Source organism: Python bivittatus, unplaced genomic scaffold, assembly GCF_059951505.1.
Source record: "Python bivittatus isolate LINGU-HERP-01145 unplaced genomic scaffold, Pbiv_v1 ctg000160_np1212, whole genome shotgun sequence".
In the NCBI taxonomy this organism is placed as follows: domain Eukaryota; kingdom Metazoa; phylum Chordata; class Lepidosauria; order Squamata; family Pythonidae; genus Python; species Python bivittatus.
The window spans coordinates 1,461,843-1,481,645 of NW_028277076.1; the positions used below are offsets into that span (position 1 = coordinate 1,461,843).

At 50.2% G+C, this 19,803-nt stretch overlaps 1 protein-coding gene across 1 annotated transcript in view; it reads left to right on the forward strand.

Moving 5' to 3' along the window:
- ADGRD2 (adhesion G protein-coupled receptor D2) overlaps positions 1–18,601 on the forward strand; it is a 29,399-nt gene extending 10,798 nt beyond the window's left edge. Inside the window, exons 14-27 of the mRNA XM_088147264.1 lie at positions 234–289; positions 966–1,092; positions 1,433–1,536; positions 2,098–2,200; positions 2,351–2,504; positions 3,121–3,254; positions 3,953–4,068; positions 5,522–5,642; positions 8,550–8,591; positions 9,405–9,458; positions 11,086–11,215; positions 11,314–11,372; positions 14,259–14,289; positions 17,084–18,601. Coding sequence (XP_088003390.1) covers positions 234–289; positions 966–1,092; positions 1,433–1,536; positions 2,098–2,200; positions 2,351–2,504; positions 3,121–3,254; positions 3,953–4,068; positions 5,522–5,642; positions 8,550–8,591; positions 9,405–9,458; positions 11,086–11,215; positions 11,314–11,372; positions 14,259–14,289; positions 17,084–17,091 — 1,239 coding nt within the window. The 3' untranslated portion in view covers positions 17,092–18,601. The remainder of the gene's footprint in view (positions 1–233; positions 290–965; positions 1,093–1,432; positions 1,537–2,097; positions 2,201–2,350; positions 2,505–3,120; positions 3,255–3,952; positions 4,069–5,521; positions 5,643–8,549; positions 8,592–9,404; positions 9,459–11,085; positions 11,216–11,313; positions 11,373–14,258; positions 14,290–17,083) is intronic.
- The last annotated feature ends 1,202 nt before the right edge of the window (positions 18,602–19,803 follow it).

The window sequence follows — 19,803 nt, forward strand, 5'->3', positions numbered from 1 at the left end:
TGGCTACCTTCATAAATTAAACAAGGCCTTTCCTGAGATTTGGGGAAATCTGTTGCTGGTCCAATCCTGTCACGTTATCAATACGAACCCAAGACTTGCAAGAGTTGATAGCTGGAGGAAGCATTTCTGGGCCAGAGAACTTTCCCAGCCAACATCTCCATTATTTTGAGAGCGCGTTCCTTTCAAAAGAGGTACCATCTCTTTATCTCTTTTCTGACCTTCTTTCGCTGTAGGCTCTACCAGACCAACTTGTAGAACCAGTCTGTGCTTTTTGGAACTTCAGCAGGAGGTAGGCAGTTCCGGGCAGCCCCCCCAGTTGCATTTTTGGAAAAGGGCTGGCATGAGAAGAATTCAGTGCCATTGGGTAGAGCTTGTGGGATCCCTGCTGGTTCCAGGGAGGGCTGGAGTACAGTCTCTTGAAAGTGGCAGCTGCGAGGACAGATGGACACTCGATGGACAGATATCTGCCCTAAAGTCCACTGCGGATTCCCACACTGCTTCCTGGCCCATCCAGGGGCAAACCTTCTTCTTCAAGAAGACTAAGCCCAGTGCTCAGCTGTGTCCACACAAGACGCTTCACTTGGGGACCAAATTCACCCCTTTTTGTAGAAGACCTTGCTAACTGGGTGGGCTGAGGTTGCCCAACATGAACCAACAACAGTCACGATCAACCCAGCCACCTCTGAGCATGCTCTGCAAACCACACTGCCCCATAAATGCGTAACGCAACTTAATTTACCAGGCGGTGAACCCAGTGATTGGGTTTTGTCTGAAGTACATGAACCAGAGAAGCCCTCCTTTAGGAAAGGAGACTGAGAGACCTTCATTGCAGAGGGCCAAAGGCCTCTGGAGGTTGGCATCAGCCCCTTCCGATGAGAGGCTTCCCCCATGCGGCCTCCCTGGGGTGGGAGGATCCGGTGTCCCGGACATGAGCATCTGGGCCAGAAGATTTTCCTGCTCTTTAGTCCTGAAGGTGCTGGAGGCTGGTCCACCAAAGGCTGCTCGGTGTCTTCCTCCCAGGAGGAACTAACCACCTGTGCCTGTAACCACACCACCAACTTTGCAGTCCTGCTGCAGGTCTACGAAGTGCAGGTCAGAAATGGGGGCGGGAGGCCTTCGTTCCCTGTGGAGGAAGGCACTTTCTGGGGGGCTTTGCTGGAAGGGTTGCAGCCAGCCACGGGGGGAGGACGTGGAGAGCGGATCAGGCCCTCCCTCCTTATTTGGTTGGTGCAGAATCCTCCTTGCTCTCTTCTCCAGATCCCCCTCTGGCATTTGACCCTTTCCCTTCCCACCCCCACCCAAAACATGGCCAGGAAAGGGGCAGATTGCCTGCGGGCTGAACTGGCCGGTCACAAGGGGGCTTTTGAGCTGGGCCCTCAGGGGCCACCCCGCCCCTTCCTTACCTTCAACAGGTTGTCTCTGTTTCACTCAGAGGAGCCTGCAGGAAGAGTCCACACTGAAAACCCTGACCTTCGTCGGCTGCGGCGTGTCCTTCTGTGCCTTGATAGTCACCTTTGTGCTGTTCTTAGCTGTCGGGTAAGACTGAAGTAACACAAACGCACACGTACACAGCCTGCTTATGGAGTCAGCTCATTTCCTGGGTCCACGCAGCGGCTTGGAACCAACCAACCAAGGGAGCTCAGTTCACACAACCCTCTAAAACGCCTAACCAAGATGAACACAAAGCAAGCTGGACATGCCATGTGAACGCATCCACAAGGCCTCTCCTTGGCCTGGATAAACCAGTTGCACAAACCTAGCTTAGAGTGGGAAGGGATCCCCTCCCCTAACCCTCCCATTTAGGGAACTAGTAGTGGAGGCGTTCTTCTTGGGCCCTGAGCCTTTCCCTTGAACCTTTCTACCTGTGGCTGCAGGAAGATCCTGCTTCTTCAGGAAGACACCTGGAAGCCATAGTAGAGTTTGTTGGTTGTTACTGTACCACTCCCAGGCATAGATCCGCACACAAGCATGGGAAAAAGCTGGTGGCCATTGCCGAGATTTCTGGGAGATGAGGTTCACCCATCTGACGGCTGCTTGGGTTGGGCAAGGGGATCTCTAAGCAAATGCCCGCAAAAACTTCGCTCTTCCTCTCCACAGGGTTCCCAAAAGCGAGCGAACCACAGTGCATAAAAACCTGATCTTTGCCCTGGCTGCTGCAGAGGCCCTGCTGATGTTCAGTGAATTGGCCAAGATCAATCAGGTCAGGAGAAGAGCTGTGAAACAGGAGGGGAATCATCTGGGGCTATCCCATCTGTGCCAGCTGGACATGGACCACAGAGGATCAGCTAAGAACCCCAATTCTTGTCCTTCCCCAAAACAACTAACCACAGGCCCCACCGTTTCTCCCCAGGGCATTTGCTTTGCTGTCACAGCCTTTCTGCACCTCTTCTTCATGGCAGCCTTTGCTTGGATGTTGGTGGAAGGCCTTCTGCTCTGGAGCAAAGTGGTGGCCGTCAACATGAGTGAGGATCGGAGGATGCGTTTCTACTATGTGACTGGCTGGGGTCTGTATCTCAGAGGCTGAGAAGGGGCAATGAGGAGACCAGGCTAGATTTCCACTTCATTTGACCCAGTTGAACCAATCTGTTCAAACCTCAAATTGGAGTAGATCAGAGGTTATGCTAAGAGCTTTACAATGTTCTCTCCACTCATCATGCCAGCAAGGAAGGAAGGAAGTTGATGTCTGGTAGGAAGGACCATGTTGGGGAAAGACCAGTCAAGTCCATTTGGTGGAGATCAGGCACCTGGCCAACTCCTTATGGAGATTGCATGAGACACTGAACCACAAATAAGCCAACGAGCTTGTAGATATCCTTACTGGGCAAACCCAACCTGTTTGATTAGTATATGGTTGAATAAGCTATGCAGATGCATAAAAACGGTTTGAGGAAAACATGATTCATTTAACCACGTAGCTACTACATGTTATTTGAAACTCAGAGAAGTCAAAGTGGGTGGGCTTCATATGATGGGCCAGGAAGGGAGAAGCCTGTGCTTGTTGGACACAGCGAGCCACCAAATGCTCAAGCAGAGGTCAACTTTGGCTCTTCCCCAATGGTCAGGTGGACCTCCAAAGATGGGATAAGGACATTGACCTGCCAATTTCTGCCTTCCTTCTAGGGCTTCCTGTGGTGATTGTTGGTGTAACCTTGGCTACTTCGTTCAACAAATATGTGGCAGATAATCACTGTTGGCTGAATGTGCAGACAGAGGTCATCTGGGCTTTCGTTGGGCCTGTCCTCTTTGTCCTAACAGTAAGAACCAAAGTCTTTGGTTGAACTCCTGGCCTTCCTTATTCAGCCTTTGCGTGGGTTTTGAAGGCACAGAAGTCAGGGCCTTTAATGTCCACCAATAAAGAACTTGTTTGCAACATGGATTGAATTCCCCTCCCCCCTTGCTTTTAATTCCTTTAACCCTGTTGGTTAACTCTATCATTTTTCTGTGTTTTTTCTCCCTCAACAAGCTTGTAAACCTCTCCACACCACCCATCCATTTCTCATTGCAGGTTACCTCTCCTTAACCTCCCCCAGTATCTCCAACATCTAGAGGGGCTTACCATAAATACAGACAAGAATTTTCCCCAGCCCCATCTAACAATATTGAGATTGAACCTGGAACCCTCTGCATGCAAAGCTATTATATTTGCAAACTGCTCCCCCCCCACACCCCAACCCTAAGATTTCAGTCCTCATAAAGGGCTGAAAAGCAGAATCTTAGACAGAAGCTGTGTGCAATGTCAGTACATGAATTGGGAGCAAGTTCACCAAACCTTAAGATAAGACATTCTGGCTCTGCCTGTTGGATCTGAACTGAACTTGTTCTACTCTGAGCTGGAAAATTTCCTTAAAGGTCTGACTTGTCTAGGTGATAGTTCTGCATTCTCTGGAGGGGAAAATTTGGGGACGCGTCTTCACACCCCCTGGAAGCCTTACTGATGCCAATGCCACCTTAGGTGAACACCTTCGTGCTGTTCCGGGTGGTGATGGTGACAGTCTCCAGTGCGCGGCGGCGATCACGGATGCTGACCCCCAACAGCAGCCTAGAGAAGCAGATTGGAGTCCAGATCTGGTGAGTCAGAAGGGGGGGAGTGTTCCTCCTAGTGGGTGCCAAGCTAGACATCTGGGCACCGTTTGCCAGTCCTCCAAATCACGTTGCTGTGGTTCTGTCTCTCAGCGGGATACAGACAGACAGAATTTTCCTCCTTACGGTCCACTGAATTAGGACTGGGGCAGTGCAGTGTTATGATCCGAAGGGCCGATTGATAAGTCAGAGGCAATTTGATCATGTCTCCAAATGCATTCCAAACCCAGTGGCTTCTGCACAGACATATCCCTCAGGTCAAAGTATTCTCAAGTTGGCGCACGGATCTGACTCAGAACAAAGACCAGTCGCGTCTCCCTTGTTAAAATCGTGCCAATTTGGGAAGGCATTTTAGCTTCCGCAAACGATTCAGCACCTGACACATCGAAAGAAGGTCAAAAGGTTGCTTGTCCCCCCGCCCTGCCCTCTCTGCCTTCTCCCATTTACAATTCCTGTCCAATGTTTCTTAACTGCAGAAGGCCAGTGAGGAATCGGACCAGTAGAAAAAAGCATCTTATTTTCCACGTCTCCGGGCAACGCAGCCACACCTCTCCCCAACCTGTCCCTCAAAACCCCCTCTTGATCCCACCATGCTTGCAGCCACCCCACCCACCTTCCTCTCTTTTGCTCATCGCGGTCCCGCTCAGGGTCATAAGATCATCTCCCCGAGCCTCCGATAAGGCCAGCGGACGAGAATCTCTTGTTGCTGTTTCCCTGGCGCCGCTTTGCAGCCACCAGACACACACTGTTCCTGCGGTGCTGTAAATATCCTCAACTCTGTTTGCAGCCCTGAAGGTGGAGGCCGGGGCTGGAGGGCGCGATGACATCTCCGGAGTCGGGGGCTTGGAGGCGTCTTCCCCGGGGGGGGGATGACTTATAAGAGCCATCCCTGACTGAAGCTGGTTTGCGAGCCAAAGTCTGGAGGGGTCCAAGCTGGAATTGTTTATTTCCACAGGAGCCCGGTGCGGCTTGTTGCAAAAACCCTGATTAAGAAGTCATAATAAAAAGCCACTCAAGAAACATGCAGTTCTGTTCGTTGGGCTCCACTTCCTGGGTTGTGGGCTGTCTCCACAGCTCCCTGAAATGGTGATTGGGGAGGCGGGGGTCTCTGTCTTGGGATGGGACAAAAAGGGGGAATGCTTTGTTCAGCTTGTTTGGCGGTAATTTGGAAATACCCACAGGGAAGGACCCATTTCTTCTGGCAGAGCTCTCCGTCTCAGTGCTGAATCTCCCCTCTGTCGCACCCCCTTTCACCTTTCCTTGAAGAGTCATTCCAGGTTTTGCGATTAAAACAACCCAGAGCAGAAAATGAGCATCTTTCCACCAAACATGGAGAATCGATGAGAAGTTGCACCCCATAAATCACCTCTGGCTCACGGAGCCCAGCTCTGGGGCTTGGCTGCGAAGGGCCAACCGTTCTCTCTTCTACTCCCTTCTGCAGGGCCACCACCAAGCCCATCTTAGTGCTGCTACCTGTCCTGGGCCTCACCTGGGTCTGTGGCATCCTCGTCCACCTCAGCATCACCTGGGCTTATATCTTCATCCTGCTGAACTCCCTGCAGGTGAGTTTGTGTGAACCAAAGCATCTCTCTGAACATCAGCAGAAGCTCGTCCAGGCCCATGCAACGTCCCCTGAGCCCCAAGGCGTGGCGAGGAAGCAAAACCTTTGCATCTGAGGGCCACAGGCAAGGACGCCTTGGCGCAACCCCAGAAATTCTTGCTAAAAGGGATGGAGGGAAGAGGTGGGCAGATTGGCGCTTCCTTTGCGCAACACGCAAATCCATAAGGTATTTGGTGGAATTGGGCTCAGCAGGGTGCAAGCCTGGCCTACTGTGGTTTATCCAGTGCAGCTTCTTGTTTAAGCAAACCATAGTTTAGCCAATCCAACTTTTACCTCTTCCCTCTCCTCCTCTGAGGCTAATCCTCAGCATCAAATTCTTTTGCAGCTGGCTAATTAAATATTATACTTGGGAAAGTCTTCCTTCCTCCTCCCCCCAACTAGCTAGTCATCTCTCTCTCATCTCCCCCCCCCCCATGGAAACCCCGTTATCTTCCTGTGATCCAAAGTGAAATGCACAACAACCCATGAATGAGAAACCAGCAAGAACAGTTGAGTGTTTCCTCAACTGCCAGGGAAAGATTGTATGGAACAAAACAGGAGTTAATTGCTGCAACTTTGCACAAGGAGGTAATTGCTCCTGGAAAAGACAGACCAATATTTACAGGCCCTGGATGCCAGCCTGCCTCCCCCTTAAAGACCCCACTGTATAAGACCCAGGTGGATGCAAACAGGCTGAACCAACCAGAGGCAGGAGAGGGGGAGAGAGTGTGAGTGTGTACACACGCATGTGTCCGGTTTCCCCACCCGTGACGCCTCTTTCCATCTGCAGAGAGTGCAACAGGGTGCGCGGCCCCTTCCCCCACCTGCGTGGGAGCCCTGCGGCTTGCAGCGATACCAGCTGCAATTAATGCGTCAGCTGCAAAGTTTTGCGATAGCTGAACGAGGGGGAACTTGGGGAAGCGAAGCCCAATCAGATTAAAAAAAACCCAGAGCCAACTATTGGAGGAAGATGCTCAGAGGGTAAAGCAGGGTTGATTTATAGCTGGGAAATGAAATTCTGAACAAAGAGGGTACAAGGCCCCACCCTGAGCAAGGGCAAAGACTCGAGGGCACGGGGGGGGGGGAGCATGGTGGTAGAGGTCTATCAGCTTCGAAAAGGGAGTCATTTCTCGTTCCAAAAAGCAGAACTCACAGATCTCCAAAGCAATTAAGAGGGATCACCTGGCATGGAGTTTTCAACAAGAACTCATTGCATAAATATATGAAAAACGGGCACATCATTAGGTCTCAAGCTCAGAGGATATAAACTGCCACGACGAGAGTTTTGCAGTCTTCCTAAACTTCTGTCATGGACTTTGTATGTCCTGCTCAGCTTCAGTTCCCTCTCTGGAAAATGGGCAATTTTAAAACAATTCCCTTCCGTTTGAAACAGAAAGATTTCTGTGTGAAGTCCACACCAAGCTAGCACTAAATCTGTGAAGGCTTTCCATGACAGGGACCCTGTTTTCTTGGGGAAAATAAAGGATCAAGCTGAGAAAGGGACAAAGCTGAAAGAATTCACGAGGGGGGAAAAGAAATTGTTTCTGGTTAGAATTTTGCTTTACAAAGGAAAATTCAAGAGCAAAACCAAGAAAGTAATTAAGTAAATCTAAAGGCCCATTTCCTGGAATAAAGGACTGTTGTTTATAATAAAGGAAAATAACCTCTTAGAAGTAAGTCCTCAACAGTTAATAATAAAACACCACAGAATTAATCAACGCTCTTAACTCGAGCCTGCATTTCATGACCGAATGGAAACCAGCAAAATTTCACTTTTCTTCTTCAGAATATAAGACAAACTACTTCTGTCACTGACTTCTTAAATACTTATCTCCTGAGGACCAAGGACAAGCTTTCCAAATTGTATAAAATATTTTTCGGGGAGGGGGGAATAAAAAATTGGTTCTAAGGAAACGTGTTTAGTTTCAGCTGCATTCAAAACGGTTGTACAATTGTCCTCTTTCCTCTGAATGCAGTTTTTGGGTGGAAATAAAAAAAAGAGAAAAGGACGTAGAAAATGCAAGAGAGTTATCTGGACCCCTAGTAAAATTCCAGGAATGAGGCATAGCAATTGCACAATAAAACCCTCATCTACTCTACCCTTGGCCTATAAACTTTGCACAGCTTTTAGCCTCTAGATGGAGACGTTTCTAGCTCCATCAGAGCCGCTTGTCTGAAAACCGTTGCAAGCCCGCTTGGGAAAGTGAAGATTTGGGGTTTGCATTTCTGCCTACAGTTTCTGGCTTCCCCGTCTGAATCCGTGGAGAGCAGTAGATTTCAGCTAGAACCTGCCTTTCCGAGGCGTGAAGCCCCCCTCTACCTGAGTCTCATCCAAAAGCCGAGATCTTTTTTTCTGAAACCGTCCCAAAGGTGTGTGCACAGCAGCTGAAGATGGGCGCTCTGCAAAAAAAAAGAGCAATTGAACCACTCTCTTTTAAAAGATGTATTCCACGTCTCCTCCCGTCCCCCCTGAATATGTCACTTAGGTTGCAAAACGTTATTATTTCGCTTTCAAATGGAGGTTTTCTGTCTTCCAAACGTGACCCGCAAGCACGGGGGTGTCACAAGAAAAGCAGCCCCTGATTCTTCGGTTAATATGATGCCAAGCTGTAATTCTGTCACGCAGACCGAGACCGTTGATCTTTTCATCGTGGGCAGCCGGAATGGGCACCTTTCAAAAGGAAGAAGAGGCAGAAATCGTCAGCTTCTCGGCTGAGTTTTCTGTCATTTTCCAGCTGCAGCCTAATGGAATGGCTGCTGGGGAGAAGAGAAAAAACTCACATCCGGCCTTTATAGCAGCTAAAACAATAACCTTTCCACATCAATACCTCTTTAGCTTGTCTGTGTTTGTTTTTTCTTTTATTTACAGGGCCTCTACATATTCCTGGTCTATGCAATCTATAACAGTGAGGTAAGGCTGGGCTTAGAAACGCAGCATCTTGTTAAAAAAAAATACCTCCTCCCCAAGTTTCTAGTCCTTAAGATTTTAAACAAACTCAGGAAGGCGTGGGCAGCGGCTGGGGAAGCCTGCTCTGAGAGAGGGTGCTGAGGCTTAGCTCACTTTTTCAGCTTTTTGTTTAAATTGTAAAAAAAAAAAAAAAAAAAAGCTGGGTCCCCAAGATTAGGAGAATCTTGCATCACTTATACCATGGTTTAAAGAACTTCTGACTTTCTCTGGAATTAAAACAAGCATGGGAAATTGGGAGGGCACGTGCTAATCCGTATGATTCATTTCACTTTTTTTGCAAGCACAAACTTAAGTAGCAATAATTCAACTGTATTGAATACAGATAGGAATACAAACTCAAGACTAGCATTGATCAATATGAGAATTTTTTTCCTTTCTCCTTATGTGTAAAAGGGAGAAAAACTATGGCCATAAAACCTACAGGATTCCAGATGTTGCTAAAGAGCATCTACCAGCAGCCCCATCCCACGTGGCAGGCAGTGAGGGATGCTGGGTGATGTAGTTTAGCATCACCTAGAGATGTCATTCAAGGATGCCCCCTCCCCCAGTTCTCAAGGAGAAAGTCTTGAGAAGCCTTCCCCAGCTCCCTGCTCTTTCAGTATGGAATGGGGAGATTTCTCCCTCCCTGCACTAGGAAACCTCACAGAACATGAGTCTGATCTGGATTCCACACATGGGGCCCTCCTGTGTCCAGGAGAACATCGGTGTGGATGCTCTGGACCAAGAGGCCAACCTCTGTTTGTGTTCCATATCTAGGTGCGGAATGCCATCCAGAGGATGAGGGAGAAGAAGAAAGCCCTCTCATTCACGGTAGGTCTGAAGAAACCAGAAGACTATCTTTCATCCTTCTCCACCTTCAATTTCATTTTGGCCAATGTATTCCAACTTGGCCTCCTCCGTATGTGCTGGGGCTGTCCTCCCCAGAATTCCACCTGGTGTGGCCAAAGGGAATTATGGGGGTTGGAGTCCCACCACATCTGGGGCACCAAGTTGGAAAAGGTTTTTCTACAGTGGTGGCCCATTTGCCTGTACTCACAGTCTACTCCTTGCCATTTGATTTGTCCTTTTCTGAACTGTCTGGGGCCCCAAGACTTTTCTAGCTGCAGAGACAAGCAGTTGAGGGTTGCGATGACACACTCTCATTCCTTTCAAGGCTCCAAGGACACGCCAGCCAAGGGGCACCATCACCCTTCTTTCCTTTCCGTGCATCAATAAATCACACAGTGCAGAATTCCTAAGCAAAACCATAAGAAGAGTCTCACCTCAGGCCTTTCAGATACCACCTCAATCAAGGCAGAAGTATTGGGTTCCACCTGAGCAAGCTGCACCTGAGGGGGGTAGATTCACAGTGAATTAGTTCGCCCTGTACTACACCCCTCTTGGTTCCTTTTGCAGAAGGAGGCAAAGATGTGCTTCCTCTTGTGTTATTCAAGGGTTAGTGTTCTATCTAGAAAGGCTTGCCCAATAGACCAAAGAAGAAGAGCCAAGAAGAACTCAGGTACCTGGTGAGCAGAGCCTTTTCTGAAGCCAACATCCAGGAGTTAGCTCTGACATGAACCTGGACCAGGAAGTTAGGATCAAAGAGAAATCCGGGAAATAAAAGGGGAACAAAACCACATAATGGCAGAAACATGGGTTAGGGTTAGATACCACCACTGCAGAATCCAGCAAGTCTGAACTGCAAGGTGTTATAACCTAGGCTCTAATTGAAGCCCAGCTGCAGTTGAAGTCCAGCTGCAAGTCAGCCCTCTGCATTCCTGTGAGTTTTACTCACAAGGAGAGTTCTTACTCTGAAGTAGCCCTTTTTACTCCCATGAAGGCCTATCTACTAGGCCAACTGGGCTTTCTGAAAATTCAGGGCTGCCTTGGTTCTCTGTCCATCAGTCTTTATTGCCCACCATTCCAAGAAGGTCTTTCCAGATCCTTCCATCAATGAACTGGAAAAAATGGGTTGGCCAATATGGGGCAGCAACATGCTGGAGCTGTTTGTGTCCCTTGGCTGCCATCTAGTGAACATGTGGGTTTCTGCTGCCCAGATAAGAAAGGCCTCTTCTGAGGCTGGTCCAGTAGAATTTCTCTTTGGGAATCTGCACATTCCCTCTCTAAAGAAAGCTAGCATCTACAGGAGGCATGCCTAGTCTAGCCTTCTCCCAGAGGTACTAACTTCCTGCCTTCAAAGCGGTGGGAGGTTGGATCCAAAGATAGAACAGACCCTTCTCTCCTACCCCTGAAATCAGGTTAGTCAAAACCAACTTCCATCCCATTGCTTTCAATGGGTCAGCTCAGAGGAGGACTGCCTGGATCTGGATCCAGTCCACTGTTTGCACCCTATGGATGCCCACCTGCCTTTTGAGCATCTCAGAAGGCTTTTTCTGCCTCTTCCAGACTTCGGGGAAGGTCCTCTTCCTCCAGATTTTCTGTTCTCCTGTTGTTCCAGAACTGCTCCCACCCGATCAATTATCTTTCAAGCCCCAGGAACACATCCTGGGAAATGGCCAGATTCAACCCAACCACGCCAGAAAACACAACCTGTTCCACCGAGAAGGACACCGCAGCCAAGAGCAAAGGTAGGGAGAGCAGTTTTCCTTCCAGCCAGTGGGAAGAAATGCACTGCACTCGGATGTTTTTCCATTGCATCCAACTGATGTCCCTTTCCCTAATATAGGGAACTTCAGTGCCAAAATCCCACGGAGTGTTTCATCAGTTATGTCACCAGAGAAACCGGTAAGTTTCCCCCCAGAGGATGCCATAAATTATCAAGTTCCCCTTGGTGTCGAGCCATGTTGTCAGTATGGCTTAATGTATTGAGCCAACTCAACTCAACTCTTGTGTAAAACAGGTGTTATAGCTAAGTGTGGGGTGTACAGCCCCTGGTCAGTCAAGCACCCTGTGGTCCGTGTTGGATTGCTCCTTTTTCCTCAGCAGTCTTTGGGCCCCAAACAGCTGCAGGGCACCATCTTGTAGAAGAAAGAGTTAGACTGGCTAAGGGGAACAACTTGTGAGACTAATGTCCCATTGTCTCAGGGCAGGGTGTGTGGCTGGTTGATGGAGGGGTGTCTCTGGTTGAGCATACAGGGGACAATCAGTGATGTCAGCAGCATCTGGGAGGTCCTTCCACATGGAAAGAAGAGATGCTCCTCCCAGGATCTGCCTCTCCTCCTCTTCTCAATGTCCACCTGCAGAAATGAGACAAAACCTGCTCTTTGTCCTACCTAACTCCCATTCCCCCAGTTGCATTACCCCTGAAGAATCTAGGGCTGTAACGAATCCCCCGTAGGACCCACGCTGGAGTTCCTACTGAATCTTCTTGATCTTCCTATACTTCTCCTCCATCTCTCAGGCATGGAAGGACCCCACCTTCATCCTGCAGACTCTCCCTGCCATCTACCTAGGCAGGAAGCCATGTTGTAGGTTAGCTATTAGAGGTGACAACCACCCCATGCCCCCGAGGTCCAGGGAAGAGGCTGGGCCTCTCCATCCTTCCAGGGCACGTCCACCACTCCGTCTCCACGCCTGTGGTTTGTGGAAAGATATCGACCCTTTCTGGAGCTCCATTGGACTCCACCCTAGGAGGACACCCGGGCTCCGTTGTCCCCCCTTGCCCGTCGGTTGGCAGCAGCAACCTCCCGGCCGCACACAGTGTTCTAGAAAGGCAAAGCCAGATTATGTGGGTGTGTGCATACATATATTACATTTCTGCCACGCTATTGAAAAGGATTATGCAGTGTTCTACCACTTGATATCCAAGGGCGCCAAATGCCTCTCCGCCAAATAAACAGCTTTTTTTCCCTTTTCCTTGCCTTCCCTCCCCCCCCTTTTAATCAGCGAAATGTGTGTGCCAAGCGGCGTTCTCTGGCGTCTGGTTTTGAGCCGAGGGGACGGTTGCCATTGGCTTAGCCCTGGGCATAACAAAAGCAACGTGCCGGTCATCTTCCAGGTGTCAGATCAAGGGAGCGATGTCATTGCCAGCCTAATGGGCACCTAGTCTTAAGCACAGGCTAAAGCAATTAAGCCATGCAGGGCGGTCAGTGCTTAAGCACGGCTGATAATTTTTAAATGCCAAGGCCAGCGCTGGCCTTAAGAGGCGAGAGAAAGCGTTGCGTCTGGTTTCCCATCTCCTTCATGAGCTGGAGAGACAAGAACGGGTTGGGAGTGGGCTCTGCGCAGGGCAAAGCTTGTGCCTCTGCAGCGTTTCATCTACTCCTCTCAAGGGGGACGGAAAGACCTGGATTTTGGTTTGTTAGTCTGAAAGCCCACCTTTATTGTGTGCAGTTCAAGACAGGAGGAGAAGCGATCCCACTGACCTCTGGAGGCGGGGAGAATCGCAAAGGTTGGCTCTCCTCCGTTCCAGTTCGACTTCCTGATCATAAGGTCTAGAAACGTGGCTTAAAAAAAAAAGACCTTTTCAGCATGGTGCACAGAGGAGCTCTGTGGGTGCGTGTGTAGATGTATCTTCATGGAGAATATCTGTGCAGTCACTCTGAGTCAACAGTGACTTGACGCATTGTACACACGCACACACACTCTCACACCTACACATCTCACTGGGTTCAAACAGTATTTCGTCCGTGATAAAACTGTAACAGGGTTTCCGCAGGCTGTTGATAAGCGTGAGTTGAACCACAGTTGTTGCACTGGGCTTGGGTGAGAAACGGAAAACAGTAATTCTGAAGTTCAACTCCGGCTCATGTAACACGCTTAGCCCGGTTCCGGGATTAACCCTTTCTTGGATTTGCCTGATCCAGGCAATCCCAAACTCATCGACAAGTTGGTTGATGCAGCATTTTAAGAACCCCCCCCCCGCAACCCCCCCCAAAAAACGGTTAAAATGCTCTCCAAATGCATTGACCATGAACTGACCTGGGTACCTCTGCTGTGTGGACGCAGCCTCTGCACAGGACCAGTTTGATCCGAGATTTATGATTTTAAACGATCTTTAAAAGTCGGGACAGCCGTTTGTCCAGAATAGTATGAAATCCTTGCACTGGGCAGGGGGTAGGACTGGAACACCCCAATGTCCTTCCCCACCCTAGAATTCTATGACAGTGGAGCTGCTCGGTTCCTTCTGGACATACGGACTACAAATCACATCATCCGTTAGGGCTCCAGCTTGAAAGAAGAACCAAGGATGCTGCGCCCCTGGGAGCCAGAACGGACGAGAATAGTTTTTACAACCGGCGGGTTGTAAAGAAACGATACGCCTCTCTTTTTCACAAGGCATCTCCAGTTCTGAACGGAGTGGAGCGTTGCAAAAGCGAGCGGCCCAGAAGGGGACTGGAAAGGAGCTGACCTGGAATTTGATCACGACCTCTTAGGGATGCAGAATAGAAAGGTAGAAGACAGAACCTTGGTTTGGGCCGATAAGCAAATTAAAAAGGCCTTTGGGTCACCTGAGACTGGATTTTCAGCTATTTTATACGATCGAGGTGAAGGTTGCCTGCTCACGCCAACTTTTGCGAACTAGGGGTGTGATGAAAGTTTGGTTAGCGAAGTTTAGTTGGAAACTGTCGTCTTGTAAGATGTTTTGCTAGGAGGCTGAAGACAAATGGTGGTTCCCTGCAGAGGCTTTGGGGGATCAACCTCTCTCTTTCTCTCTATTTTCCCCCCCAGGCTGTACAACTGACTGCATTCAAATCATCAGGTAATGTCTTCCGTCGGTTCTTGTGAGTTGGCCTTGCTGAATTTTCATGCTTCGGGGCCCGAGGAAAACCTCTGTCTTTTTCATTAGAGCCCCGCTGCTTCACATTCCGCTAGCTGTGAGCGTTGTCACGCTCAGAATCCGTGCAAATGAACTAGGACCGGGGGGGGGGGGCGGGTCGTCCACGTGGCTGCTGTTTTTCCCATTTTGTTTTAAGAGGGTCTTCCCAACCTGATTCAGCCCCTGAACGAACGCAGCTCTCCTCCCCCTGTTGCTAAATGTGTCAGTCCTACCTTTGGCTTTAGGGCCACCACCCTGCAAGAACCAGGTTTGTTTAAGTTTGGGCTTGCGTTGATTCCATCCAGTGGCAATGTGAGGAAGAAGGGCTGTGCGTTGCATTCCCACGTGCAATGGTCAAGCCCTTGCAGGATGCTGGAGGGTGGGCTGCTTCGTAAGAGGCATCTCTTTCCCACTTCCTGCCCCTTCTCTCCTATTGGCCCCCTTTGCCATCTTACTTCTAGCCTGGGGGAGAGCGTGGAAGCCTCTGAAATGCTGCATTCTTGTGGGGGCCAGAGATGGGCCTTCTCCCTCCAGCTGAGACCTCCTGGAAAGTGAGGGGGGGGCACCGAATCTCCTTTCTCACTAGATGGGCTCTTTCCAAGGTCGCAGGGCTAGAGACGGAGAAGCCGCACTTAAGTGGCTGAAGCTGGGGGAGCAAGTCCCTGGACAGCCGTTGACAAAGACACATCCCTGCTTGTGGATGTGCTGCTGCTGAAGCCCATTTCCCCCCCTTCTTAACAGTCTGCAACACCCCCCCTTTTTTCCCTCTTCTGGAAGCTGTCTGAATCTGTGGCCCCTTAACAGGGTGGGGGACTCTGCAGTGGCAAGCCCCAGCCCAGGAGACGTGGCCTTTTCAGTTATGGCAGCCCAGTTCCAGGGTGTGCCGTTGCACACCTCCCGTGCAAACCCCCTCTCCGTGCAGAATTGGGTGCAGGAGGGCAGTGAAGGAAGAAATGAAGGCTGGGTGCAGACATGCAGAGGTCTGTTCCCAGCAAAGCTTCTCCCCGCCCCACCTCCCACCCCAAGGTTTTATGCCTGCTAAACAGCGATCCTGTTCTTTCTTAAGTGGTAGGTCTGAATTAATTCTATTTTCTGTTGGGGGGTAGCTGCTCGTGGACCCCCACTTTAGCCTTCTTCCATGCAATGCACAGTTGGTCTACCCAAAGTGTTCTGCCTCTCTCGCCTCTCTCGCCTCTCTTACGCTGCCCACCTTTTGCCAGCTCTACCTACCCCTTCAGCTGAAGATAGTAAAGGGAAGGAAAAACACCATATGCAAATCTGTTCATATTCATATTCCTATTATTATTTAGCTTCATTGGGGACTCCAGTGGAATTGGTTACTAGGCTGTTGTGGGATACCTCCCTGAGATGCAAGGCCACTCAGGGGCCATTCCAGTTTTGCAAACGGGCTTTGCGTTCCTGTTTTACAAGCGGGGTGGCCTCAGGGTGCCGTTGCACCCACAGACCTGGGTGGGGCCACGTTGAGCTTTGGATCGGCTTCCTTCTTGATGTGCAGCCCAGAGGGGCAGCCCAGGACGGACCTGAGCATTCCTTCCAGGCAGAACGATTGCCGAGAAAGTTGCAAAGACGAAAGGATCAGGCAGGCTGCACCGGTGGGAATCGCTAACCGATTTGCGCTCTATTATTTGCAAGCTTATTTTAAGTCATCTTTTCAAACCAGGAGGGAGGGGAACCCAACCGTAATTTGCATTGTATTCCTCAGGTCCTGGGGATATAAAGAGAATTATATTATTAAATAGAGACAGGATGCGAAGCGCTGATGGTAAGGAGAAGGTTGTTCTCTTGCTTCACACACAGCCCCCCCCCCCCCGTTAAAAGCCTCTGGACCATATTCACTTGACAAGAGGCCACATGTTTCTTTCCCCCAAACATAACCCCCCCTAATGAGTTTCTGGCTGGCTTTATAGAGGTATGATCTGGTGATATTCATTTCCCTCCATTATGTGGGGAGGTGAGGGCCCTGGAAAACAGGGCTGGGTTGTGCGGGGCGGGTGGGGGGGGGAGGATATTGTCATATATTTACCCACACAATGAGGCCCATCTTTTGTTCCGTCTTGGCAAAGGAGAGATCGCCTCAGCCTCTGTCTCCTCAAGTGTCACTCCATTGTTTCCCTGCGATAATTTCATTATTGTTTTTGAATACATCTTGCATGTTGCTAAGCCGCGCATAGCAACATGTGCCTCCTTGTCCCTGCAGCTGGGCACCGACAGGATCGGGAGGTGGGCGCCATTCCAGCAAGCGGGAGCTGCTGCAGGCAAGCGAGGATCCCCCGCCCCCAGCCTGTTACGATGCAAGCCAAGCGGCTTGGAAAACGGGGTACTGTTGACCCAAGACTGGGGCTGAGCGTCCGAGGCGTCGGCCCCAACCACGGTGCCCAGTGCCCAAAGCGAAGCGCATTCCTTTGGCCAGGGGGCAGAAAGTGGGTGCCCCCTGCCCTCTGCCGTGAAAACACAAGGGTAACAGTGAGGCCGGGGGCTTGGATCTCACTTGCTGGAGAGCGACCCCTCCAGTGGTGGGAGAAGGCAACGTCTGCGGCTTGGGCCAAGGGCGATGACTTGGCAGCGGGTCCTGTTGACGGTGGGTCCTTAATCTAACGGCCAGCAAACAAATTCCAATTTACTTTTCGTCCCTCTTTGTCTGGCCCCCAGCTACTTTTTAGACTAAAAAAATAGGCAAACGCCAAACGAAGCTAAAACATGATCTCTTGTCCTGCAGGCTTATGAGTGGAGCTGTCCCAGGCGACGTGTCTCCATCCCGTGAATGTTGACGGCTGGAAACCCAGGAGATGGAAGGGCGGAGGGCCTCGCCCGCCCGGTTCTTCTCCAGCCTCTTCCAGATCTGGCCCTGAAGATAGAATTTACTAACCAAGATGCTTTCTCACGACTTCCCACTTCCCACTCTGCCTCTTTCCCCTGCCATGGACTGTGGGTTACTTGGGTCTTTGTGGGGAGGGGGTACTGATTCCTAGAATGGCAAGCTTGGTAGGAGAGCAGCTGTTCCCCCCTTCCTCCCTGTGACTCGCTTGGAGCTTCTGCCTAGAAGCCAAGGAGAACAGACAGAAGACCGGGCTACGCGACAAGCCGCCTTAACTGTGCACCACTACTTTGATCTGTTACGCTGGAATAAATGAAACACAGCCACAATGAATGCTATCCAGTCACCCCAAAGGACAGTGCTGAGTAGAGGACCAGCCTGGTGGGTGACAGCTCTTCATTATAACTTCCTTTCCTCCTCAACTTCTTCTGATGTGGCTGGTCACCAACCTTAGGCAGTCCTTCAGACGAGCCTTCTGCTGTAGCTGCCCCCAGAAGGGAGGTCTGGAAGCCATCTCCTGCCTGCCAAGAAGGCTGATCAGCTTTCTGTCTCCCCATTTTTTCATCACTGCCCCCAAACTGCCACGCCAACGATCTCTGCAATGGCTTTTCCCAACCAGCCGCCCCCCAAGAAGCCTTCAGAGATGCCATCTCCACCCTGTTTTCAGCAGGAAGAAGCGAGGGACGTCAAGCTGGGACAGATGAGGTCAAAGAGGGCTGATGAGAAGGTGCCGATGGGGGCTTCCAATCACACCATCCTCAGCATGAGAAAATGGCCATGGGTGCTAATGGAAGCCTTTTGACTGGCCCGTTTTCAGCATGAAAAAGCTTCCATGGGCACCGATGGAACATTTTCCGTGCACTATTTTTGTTATGATTAGGAAGCTTTTGGGCACCCTTGAGAGTTTTCTCCTCTCCCAGTTTTCAGCAGGACAGTGACTTTGTGGGTGCCAGCTATATTTGGATAGCGCTTGTTGAAAGATTCCTATTTTTCATCCCATCTCATTCTGGATGCAACGCTTGGATGTCTCTATGCGTGTCCTCCCTGCAACGTTTGCTCCAAGTTTTGGAATGGCTGATCTCCTTCGAGTTCAAGACGGTTCGAAAGAATGTTTTGAAGAGGCATAAAGGCAAAGGTACAGACAAGCATTATGGGCATTGTCATCCAGAGATAGCAACATTTGGGGAAAGGTGGCTTGTAACTCTTGGATGTACGTGCACTTCATAGACGTTCATTATTTTAAGAATTCGGTCAACGGGGTTGGGGGGAAAGTGACTGTTTCAATGTTTAAAGTAACTCCTAGAGTTGTTTCTTTTACGAAAACAGGATAACGGGACCTTTGTTGTCGCTGCCGAGTATCAAAATTTGGCTACATATTTTGAAACCCAAGCAGTGAGATAAACCCTGTATCTTTTGAGGGATTCTTCAACCGAAACAAAATAAAACTTGGAACTCATCCTTCCGTCCTGTTTTCTGGCAAACCTTTACATGTGGTCAGACGTATCTGCTGTGATTTTAGAAGAGGGCAGGGGAGGGGGTGAAAAGGTGTGTGAAAAACCTGGGCTCTCCGAAAAATTAAATTATTTTAAGACTCCGCCGCCGAATCGCCGGAGCCATTCGCTTTGCCTCGAGAAGCTGGTGTTGAACCTTCCCTTTCAAATCCTAATTCTCAGGTTGCTCCACACCAGCGGCCTCCAGATACCCTCGGCCATGTGGGCTGAGGATGATGGCCACCCAAGTCCCGCACATCTGGAACAATCACCAGCTTGGGGAAGGCTGCTGCTATCTGATCAGTGAGCCAGAAATCCGAGTGAAAGGTTTAAAAACAAAAGAACCCGAAGGAGAAAAGGAGAGGTGTCCCCTAGCAATGCCAGAACCTCAGACTCTTCAGTGGGGCCTAGAAGTCAGCCTCTGAAAATCGTCCTCCACATCTGCTTTTGGGTCTCTCAGAAAAACCACTTCGCAGGGTAGGACCTTTGCAACTGTGGCTGGTTTGCTTTGACTCTTGGCGTGGTTCCTGGGCTCTGTGCTCCTCCCTCCGTCCTCCTCCAGGCCAACTTCTCAACACAGATTTTTCTCCCAGCCATTTCACAGGAGGAACAGGGCACCCCCTCGGAGCCACCCCCACGCCTCCAGCTGGATTTGGGCCTGGCGTCTTATCACAGCTGGCCAGACTCCAGCCACGCTTGCTCTCCAGGAAGGATTTTCAGAGTAGGGACACCTCAGCCTTGCAGGCAAGGAGGACATCTCCCTTCAATTCCTTTTAGAGCCAAAATGGCCTCACTTTTGCTGGCTGGGGAAAGGGGGCTGAAACAGCTTTCTGTCTAGGGCTCCTTCCCACCCTACCACCCATGGGGTGATGGGGCCAGCTCCTCCATACAAGTCCTCCAGGGTCCCTGCTGCCCCACCCATTTGCTGCATCTCTTGCAGTTCTCGATTGCAAGAAAGAAGGACAAGCGTGGTCATCGAAGGCCAAGAAGTTTTGGAGACAGGCTGTAGAGGAATTGCAAAATTTATTGGAATGTCTGGATTTGGCAAGGTGGACCTCCATAAAGATTTCTGAAGGAGGACAGGAAAAGAGGACAGTAGACACTTAAGAGCACTTTTCATTTTTGGGAAGT